General features: G+C 41.1%; 1 protein-coding gene across 1 annotated transcript in view; it reads right to left on the bottom strand.

Moving 5' to 3' along the window:
- Positions 1–6,483: 6,483 nt before the first annotated feature.
- BRSK2 (BR serine/threonine kinase 2) overlaps positions 6,484–10,112 on the bottom strand; it is a 474,882-nt gene continuing 471,253 nt past the window's right edge. Inside the window, exon 20 of the mRNA XM_053720479.1 lies at positions 6,484–6,707. Within this exon, the coding sequence (XP_053576454.1) occupies positions 6,484–6,707 (224 nt within the window). The remainder of the gene's footprint in view (positions 6,708–10,112) is intronic.

Here is a 10,112-nt window from a genome sequence, read left to right as displayed (position 1 = left end):
AGGTAACCCTCTAACTTTTTATCCATTGGATCTGAAAAAGCACAGCTATCCTCCACCGGGATAGTGGTGCGTTTAGCCAGAGTAGAAACTGCTCCTTCCACCTTAGGGACCGTCTGCCATAAGTCCCGTGTGGTGGCGTCTATTGGAAACATTTTTCTAAATATAGGAGGGGGAGAAAAGGGCACACCAGGTCTATCCCACTCCTTGTTAATAATTTCTGTAAGCCTTTTAGGAATAGGAAAAACGTCAGTACACGTCGGTACCGCAAAATATTTATCCAGCCTACACATTTTCTCTGGAATTGCAACCGTGTTACAATCATTCAGAGCCGCTAATACCTCCCCTAACAATACACGGAGGTTCTCAAGCTTAAATTTAAAATTTGAAATGTCTGAGTCCAGTTTACTTGGATCAGATCCGTCACCCACAGAATGAAGCTCTCCGTCCTCATGTTCTGCATATTGTGACACAGTATCAGACATGGCTCTAATATTATCAGCGCACTCTGTTCTCACCCCGGAGTGGTCGCGTTTACCCCTAATTTCTGGCAATTTAGATAATACTTCAGTCATAACATTAGCCATGTCTTGCAAAGTGATTTGTATGGGCCGCCCTGATGTACTTGGCGCCACAATATCACGCACCTCCCGAGCGGGAGATGAAGGTACTGACACGTGAGGAGAGTTAGTCGGCATAACTTCCCCCTCGTTGTCTGGTGAAATTTTCTTTACATGTACACTTTTATTTAAAGTAGCATCAATGCAATTAGTACACAAATTTCTATTGGGCTCCACATTGGCCTTTGAACATATTGCACAAAGAGTTTCCTCTGTGTCAGACATGTTTAACAGACTAGCAATGAAACTAGCAAGCTTGGAAAATACTTTTGAAATAAATTTACAAGCAATATAAAAAACGTTACTGTGCCTTTAAGAAGCACAAAAAACTGTCACAGTTGAAATAACAATGAACCAAATTAGTTATAGCAACCAAATTTTCACAGTAAATGCATTAAGTTAGCAAAGGATTGCACCCACCAGCAAATGGATGATTAACCCCTTAATACCCAAAAAACGGATAACAGATATAAAACGTTGTATCACAGTCAAAAGCACAGTCTCACAGGTCTGCTGTGAGTGATTACCTCCCTCAAAACTAGTTTTGGAGACCCCTGGGCTCTGTAGAGACGTCCTGGATCATGGAGGAAGGAATAGGAAGACTGTGAGTGAATTCTTACTGCGCAAGAAAGCGCCAAAATAGGCCCCTCCCACTCATATTACAACAGTGGGGAAGCTCAGTAAACTGAATTTATTCATAAATAAACGACAGCCATGTGGAAAAATAATGCCCAAAATTTTTATCACCAAGTACCTCAGAGAAAAACGATTAACATGCCAGAAAACCGTTTTAAATAAAATTATGAAATGATACTAATAAGCCTGCTGCTAGTCGCTTTCACTGCAGTGGGGGCTCAAATATAAGTTAAATGTATACAGTATTTTCTTAGTGAAGTTCCATTCCCCAGAAATACCTCAGTGTAACATACATACATATCAGCCTGATACCAGTCGCTACTACTGCATTTAAGGCTGCACTTACATTATATGGGTATTAGCAGTATTTTCTTAGTCAATTCCATTCCTAGAAAATAATATACTGCAACATACCTCCTTGCAGGTGAACCCTGCCCGCTGTCCCCTGTTCTGAAGTTACCTCAATCCTCAGAATGGCCGAGAACAGCAAATGGATCTTAGTTACGACCGCTAAGATCATACATAAACTCAGGTAGATTCTTCTTCTAATGCTGCCTGAGGAAAAACAACACACTCCGGTGCTGTTTAAAATAACAAACTTTTGATTGAAGATATAAAAACTAATTTTAATAACCACAGTCCTCTCACACGTCCTATCTATTAGTTAGGTGCAAGAGAATGACTGGGTATGACGTAGAGGGGAGGAGCTATATAGCAGCTCTGCTTGGGTGATCCTCTTGCACTTCCTGTTAGGGAGGAGATATAATCCCATAAGTAATGGATGACCCGTGGACTGACTACACTTAACAGGAGAAAATGGCTTTAGATCATTCCACAAGGGAAATAGAAGGACTGGCGAGCATTCTTTAATAATCTCGCCAGCCCAGAGAGCTTTCAATCATCGAGCCCTAAGTCACCACATATCTCTTGATACTTCCTATCTTGTCGAGAGTTGCAAGAGAATGACTAGAGGTGGGGGTTAGGGGAGGACCTATATAGACAGCTATGCTGTTGGTGTCCTCTTGAAACTTCCTGTTGGTAAGGAGAACATCCCACAAGTAATGGATGAACCCGTGGACTGGATACACCTTACAAGAGAAATAAGTATATTGGAAAGTTGTTTCTAATTGTATCTGCCACTTGACTTGAGACAAAGCTTTTAGGGTTTCATGTCCCTTTTGACTGTGGCCTTGTGGGTATGACATTTTGAGTAGTTGCTGCTGCATTTTGATACATCTAGCCAGTGGCAATCCTCACTGTACAGCTCTGTCTTGTGTAGCCCTTTACCCCTTATCACAAGTATATTGCTGACCCACAACCCCCTGGTAATGAAGACTCCACAGCCAAAGACTTACATACTGAACAATTTTTATTGGCGTTATCTGCGGCTTTCTTTGTGAACACCAGCGCAGTGGGTAACATGCCGCTGTGCGAGCCCATGGGCAATACAAAATACACAGGAAATATTGCTGTCCAGACACCTTTTTAATTTGTGTTGCCCCTTTTGCCACAGAGATCTGGTTTCTTTGGCAAGGAGAGGGGTGTAAATACTGTAAAATGATAAAGTAGAAGCAACAAGAGGAGAGTGAAGGACCCAAACAGTCATCAAACATGTTAACTCCAGAGGGACATTTTGTGCTGAAATGCAAACCCTCTGTTGTAGACAGGTTTAATAATACACGAGTACCCTGTAACTCTCCTTCTCATGCCCCCAGAATTCAGCACCTCTTTATACATAATACCCTTTTCTTGTTACTTGACTGGAATCTATATACAGCAAAAGGGCGGGTGAAAAGAAACAAGGAAGAAGAGAGAGAAGGGAAAAGAAGTCATTTGCTGAAGTTGGAGGTCTCTGGTTTTGTTTTGAGAGGAGGAAACTAGAGATGGCAGCAAGTGGACGTTTTTACTGTTGTATGATGTGCATCTGTTCACCCCAGAGGTGGCTGCACGCCGGTCTTGTGTAGGACCTTTATATTGTGCTGTCTCTCGGTCACAGGATATAATAATCAGAAAATCTGAATATTTACATACAATTTGAGTCATTCAACGCAAACTTTACCCTTGTACAGCTAACAGTTTAAATATATATATTTATATTGTATTTATAAATAACAGAGACTCTCGCACTACACACTGCATGAGAGACTGGCAGAGCATTGTGCTGCTCAGAGAATGCTGGGAATTGCATGCATTATCCATATACCTTAAACTCTGGGACTGTTTTTTTTTACATCGTATAACAAAGTTCACGGTTGATCTACTGCCCTGTTCCAGGTAAGGTGGTAAATGTCCCCCACTTAAAGGGACATTAAACACTAAAAAAAGGCTAGACATAATTATGCATTCAAAGAAATGATTAGTCTGAGAATAACATCTATATGTATTTTTAAATTTTCATTAGCTATTTAAATATTGACAAAAGTGTAGTTTTAGTGTGCATAAAACAGTGGGAGCTGCCATGCTGTAACTTAGGTTACCTTCTCTGTTGTGGCCAATTAGAGACAGTTATAAATAGGTCACTATAGTGTGTAGACAATGGCTATGTTGAATATAACAGTGTTTAGCATTTCCATTTCTAACAGGAACTGAAAAGTTCACAATTTTAGATTGGAATTACAGGTAAAGTGGACAAAATAAATAATGAAAGTTTATTGCAGGGTTTTTTTTTTATTTATATGTATGAGTTATCATTCTATATTACCTCCTCAAAGTGTTTAATGTCCCTTTAAGCAAATGGTTGATTTACCTGTGCTTGTGCAGGGGAGTTTGTACCATCTCTTCTGAACTAAACAAGGGTGACCATGCTCTCCATCCAGTTCACCAGAGTCCATTAATTGGGCAAATTTTCACAATATCAGTGCATTTAACCTACAACTGCTCAGGTCGGGGCAGTCTTTACACTCTGGCTTGGTCATGGTCTCTGAGTAATTGAGTTGAAACCCACAGCAAGAACATCCTGCATAGCACTGGGTGCTTATACAATCAGATCATTTGCTGTGGACCATTGCTCTGCAAGCCTGTCATGCAGTTAGTAGTTAATAACTTAAACACAAAATGATTAACCCTCCCCCAAACTTACAAACCTTTATAAAAATAGCCCCAATATTTCACATTATGCATCAGCACATGCCTGCCTCTGCACACCCCCTAATATCAATTCCTAAGGCCCATGAGCTGAACCAAGGGCACTGCCCTATACATGGGATTGCATCTCCTTCCCAGGGTGCACTGCAATGTCTTTAGGTGTGTAAATGTATGCGTCTGATATATAATTATATATTATATATATATATATACACATGTGTAAACATAACCCATTAAATACATTCAGCATTAAATTCCTATTTAAATCTATTAACCCATTTCCTGCCAGAAGGGCTGCACACACCCAGAGTCATTACAGTGGCACGTCCTTTTTTCCCCCTAAGCAGTGAGGTTTCCAGGAGTGAAGTTATCATTCAGGAAACCCAACCTGAGTGCCTCTGCCAGAGCAATACCAGTTGCAACCCTCTGCTGCCCTTCTGCTTGTACAGCTTGATGGTAACCCAACTCCTGAGTGACTTATTGCCCCCTCTCCTTGAGAGAGTAGTCCCTGTTGCAGGCTCCGAGGTGGGTGGGCGCAGGGTAAGTTCAGGGTCACCTTCAGGCCAGGTGGACTGGGGTAGGTGAGGGGCAGCAGGTTAGCTTTTTGGGATTATTCCTAGAGGGTCAAATAGATGATGGACACGAGAGATATGATTGGACAGAATGAGGGCGTAAAATGGGACGAGAGGAAAGATAATAGAAAATAATGATGGAAATGAGATGTGAGTGAGCCGAGAGGTGAAATGAAAAAACAAATAAAAACAAATTAATAAAGCAAATCTACCCCAAAGCAGAATGTAGTCAAAATCTGTGCTGAAAGCATTCTATATACATATTTATATCTATACATAACATTCAGTCCTGTCTATAAAATAATACGCTTACAGCTAGCTATAATACTGAAATAACAGCTATTTACATAGCAGAATATATATATATATATATAATGTGTATATATAAGATAAACAATTAGTACTATATACAATCTTTATAGTAAACACAGGGAGGGTGGAAGAGAACAAGACTCACAACTGCTTTGTGTATCTTGGATTTACATTGAGGTGACATCTTGTGGCCATTTTGTATATTGCATGGGATTATCCTGCTACTCACTACTATAACAATGCACAAATGGAAATTGACACTTCTGTGGTCACTGCTAGTGTTTAGGCATTATTGAGGTTTAGCTCTAAAGTATAATGTAACAGGCCAGGTTAATTTTGAACACCCTGAAACTCCAGCCTATTAACATCTGTTGAGTCTGGTTGTTATAACAATCTGCTCCCACTGATTAAACTGCAGGGGACGTACCTTGCAGTAGCTTTGGAAATGAACCTATATCACAGTATATCTTACGGATTATATTTTCTTTGAGTTATTGTGATGCTTTATCGCTGATGTATACATCACACGGTATTGTTGCTTAATGAACCATGCAGTATTTAAGGGTTGTTATAAAGAAACACACATTGGCTACAACTGGAACACAGTATGTGAGAGCATTTTGCATGATATGCATATACTACATGTCATATACTATTCATGATCTGTATGTTTTTTTTAATGCAATGCATATTATCGAGTTATCATGAAATTCAGCATCACTTCATAGTCTCTCTCATCAAAAGCTTCATGACTATGCATTACACTGTGAGGTAGATAATAACCTCTCAGTGCTGCACAGAATATGAGACCTAACAATGGAGCAGTCTCTGTGAATCTGAAATATTGTTTCTATGGAAGACTGAGCTGCCCCCACAGTGAAAACTGTTTGGCTATTAATGCACATACTGTCTACATAGACCAATGTGTTCTCTAGTAACATAGCCCATACTATGTCAATGGCAGTGGTGTTCAAATTTCTCCTCTAGCCCCCAAATATGTCATTTATTGATTTGGCTGCCTGAGATCAAGTGGTTTAGTCTGAATGAACAAGCAGCTGATTATCCAACATTATATGAAGGGATATATTTGAATCCTTGTGTTTGGAGGGAGGGTGTGTGGTTAGGACTGAACACCACTGCTTTATGGTATCAGTGTGTGATACCGACACCCTGGGGTAACTAAAATGTATTGCAAGGTATTCTCCCTATAGTAAAGGTGAGCTCTAATGACCCCTTGTGGCCACTGTGGTTTCCCTCTGCTGTTATGTGCCCTGTTTGCTGGGGGAGGCAGGGACAGGGGACTCCTGAGTGATGACTGGGCTGGTTTTCCTGGCTCTCTCCTTCCCGCTGGCTCCCAGGGGCCCCTGTTCCTTGTTATCAGCCGGACGCTGCTTGCTGAGGGGCCCAGGGGGGGAAGAGGTGTGACCGTTCTTCTCGTCTGAAAAAAGTTGTTTAAGTACGTCAAAGAAGTTACTGATTGGGCGGCCTAGAGACAGAGAGAAAAACAGGGAGGGAGAAAGGGGGGAGGGTAAGAGAGGCAGAAAGAAAGAGACAAAGAGAAAGGAAAAGGGATCAAAACAATTGGTGAAGAGGACAAAATAAGAGTAAGCTCTGAAGAAGTATTCAGAGGAAGCAGGATTATAGAGGGAGAAATAGAAGCCAAATAAAATTCAGGAGAAAGGTGACTAGTAAAATAAGGAGATATGTATAACACAAAGAGGGAGAGAATGAGGAACTAGGTGGTAAACATGTCCGCAAGACCAGTATTGTCTGTTTAATTTATATAACTATGTACAGTATATTGTACTTATAATCTTACTCCAATTACAGACAAGACGTATTTAATTGCCTGGGTGTATATCCTACATCACAGCATAACAATGTGTTGTGAACCTATGAGACTGACGCAGCCAGCCATCAAGTACATGGTGTAGGTAAAGTTTAGCAGCTTTAGCCATGTTGCTATTATTGTACAAGGCAAATGGTGACAGAAAAACCCCAGGGAGATCCTACAAGCTTATGAACGCTAGTTACTTTATCGCAATCTATTACACTGATACTCTGGCTATGTGCACACAGAGTACTTGCTAAACAATGCATACAATAAAAAATAAATCAATGTTAACCTCTACTATAGGAAGTTTTACTTAATGTAATAAAACAGCTAATGTAAAGGGCCATGATACCCAAATGTTGAAACACTTTAAAGTGAAGCAGCATAGCTGTAAAAAGCTGACTAGAAAATATCACCTGAACATCTCTATGTAAAAAAGATGTGCACACTCATCTTATTTCCCTATTCAGTTTAAGGAAGTTTACTATGAAATCTCATGAAAGTTAAGTCAAATCTCATGAGATCACAGTAAAAGAGTTCATGACCTCAGCACTGTTGATGCTGATTGGCTGCTGTTCTTTTTTTTTTTTTACCTGCAGCTGGGAGCAGCTGAGTATAACTTTTTACACAGCACTTTTACTCTGCTGAGCTGAGGAGATTGTGAGGTAAAATATCTTTCTTTTTTACATAGAGATGCTTAGGTGCAGTTATACTGCATCAGTTTCAAGTAATTTAGCATATGAGTATTATGTCCCTTTAACTACTGTAGATATATGTTCTATACAAATGTTATTGTTCCTAAAAACAAAATGTATGCTTGCCTGATAAATTATTTTCTTTCCTGGCATGGAGAGTCCACAAATCCATTCTAATTATTAGTGGGAATTCAACTCCTGGCCACCAGGAGGTGGCAAAAAACACCCCAGCAAAGCCTTAAGTATCCCTCCCACTTCCCATAATCCCCAATCATTCAGCCAAGGGAATACGGAAAGAGAAGAGGAACACAAGAATATTAAGCCGTCTTGAATTTATACAAGGGCAGGTTGTAGACTCTCCATGCCAGGAAAGAAAATAATTTATCAGGCAAGCATAAATTTTGTTTTCTTTCCAATGGCATGGAGAGTCCACAAATCCATTCTGATTACTAGTGGGAACCAATACACAAGCTAGAGGACACATGTAAAGGGAGGAAGAAAAACAAGACAGGCGGATCTAAAGTGTGGGCACCACCACTTGAAGAACCTTTCTCCCAAAAGAAGCCTCAGCTGAGGCAAAAACATAGAATTTGTAAAATTTAGAAAATGTATGTAACGAGGACCAAGTAGCCGCCTTGCAAATTTGCTCCACAGAAGCCTTGTTTTTAAAGGCCCAGGAAGAAGTAACAGCCCTAGTTGAATAAGCCGTAATCCTCTCAGGAGGAGGATGTTGTCCAGCTGTCTCATAGGCCAACCGAATGACTCTCCTCAACCAAAAAGAAAGAGTAGTAGACGTTGCCTTCTGGCCCTTATGCTTGCCTGAAAACACAACAAAAAGGGCAGAAGATTGTAGAAAATCCTTAGTAGCTTGTAGACAGAATTTTAGAGCACAAACTACATCCAGGTTGTGTAACAGACGTTCTTTCTGAGAAGAAGGATTAGGGCACAAAGAAGGAACAACAATTTCCTGATTGATATTGTGGTCTGAAGTCACCTTCAGAAGAAATCCTAATTTAGTACAAAGGACCGCCTTATCCGAATGAAAAATAAGATAAGGGGATCGCACTGTAGAGCCGAAACTTCTGAGACTCTACAAGCAGAAGAAATAGCTAGCAAAAACAAAACTTTCCAAGACGACAATTTAATATCAACAGAATGCATAGGCTCAAACGGAGTCTGCTGCAAAACCTGAAGAACAAGATTAAGGCTCCAAGTTGGAGCAAAAGGCTTGAACACAGGCCTGATTCTAACCAGGGCCTGAACAAAGGACTGAACATCTGGTAGGTCAGGCAAACATTTATGTAATAGAACAGAAATGGCAGAAATCTGACCCTTCAGAGAACTGACTGATAAACCCTTCTCCAGACCCTCCTGGAGAAAAGACAAAATACGGGGTACTCTCACTTTACGCCAAGGAAAACCCCGAAATTCGCACCAGTAGAGGTATGTGGGCCAAACCTTATGGTAAATTTTGCGAGTAACCGGCTTACAAGCCTGGATCAAGGTATCAATAACCTTTTTAGAAAAACCTTGTCTAGACAAGACTAGGCGTTTAATCTCCATGCAGTCAGCTTCAAAGAATCTAGATTTGGATGTAAAAAAGGACCCTGAAGTAGAAGGTCCTTCCTCAGCCGTAATTTCCACGGGGGAGAGGACAACATCTTCACCAGGTCCGCAAACCAAATTCTGCGAGGCCAAGCTGGAGCAATTAGAATCACTGAACACTTCTCCTGTTTGATACGGGCTATCACCCGAGGAAGAAGGGCAAAAGGAGGAAACAGGTAAATCAGACCGAAATCCCATGGAACCAATAGAGCATCCACCAGAACGGCGTGTGGATCCCTTGATCTGGATCCGTACCTGGGAAGCTTGGTGTTTAGATGAGATGCCATAAGGTCCAATTTCGGAACCCCCCCACCTGAGGGTTATCATTGAGAATACCTCCGGATGAAGAGCCCACTCCCCTGGGTGAAAAGTATTCCTGCTCAGGTAATCTGCTTCCCAGTTGACCACACCTGGGATGTGAATAGCAGAAATGTGACAGTTGTGAGTCTCCGCCCACCGAAGGATGCGAGGCACCTTCATCGCTAAGGAACAACTTGTTCCTCCCTGATGGTTGATATAAGCCACTGATGTGATGTTGTCCGTTTGGAATCTGATAAACCGGACCAAACTCAGTTGAGGCCAAGCTATCAATGCATTGATGATTACTCTCAATTCTAAGATATTTATTGGAAGGACAGACTCCTCCTGAGTCCAGGTTCCCTGAGCTCTTAATGAACCCCAGACTGCTCCCCAGCCGGAAAGGCTGGCATCCGTAGTCACAGTCTCCTAAGATGGTCTCAAGAAGCATGTGCCTAGG

This window comes from Bombina bombina, chromosome 7 (genome assembly GCF_027579735.1).
Source record: "Bombina bombina isolate aBomBom1 chromosome 7, aBomBom1.pri, whole genome shotgun sequence".
Classification (NCBI taxonomy): Eukaryota; Metazoa; Chordata; class Amphibia; order Anura; family Bombinatoridae; genus Bombina; species Bombina bombina.
Note: the sequence above shows the minus strand (reverse complement) of the source record. Positions and strands in the feature narration are given on the sequence as shown.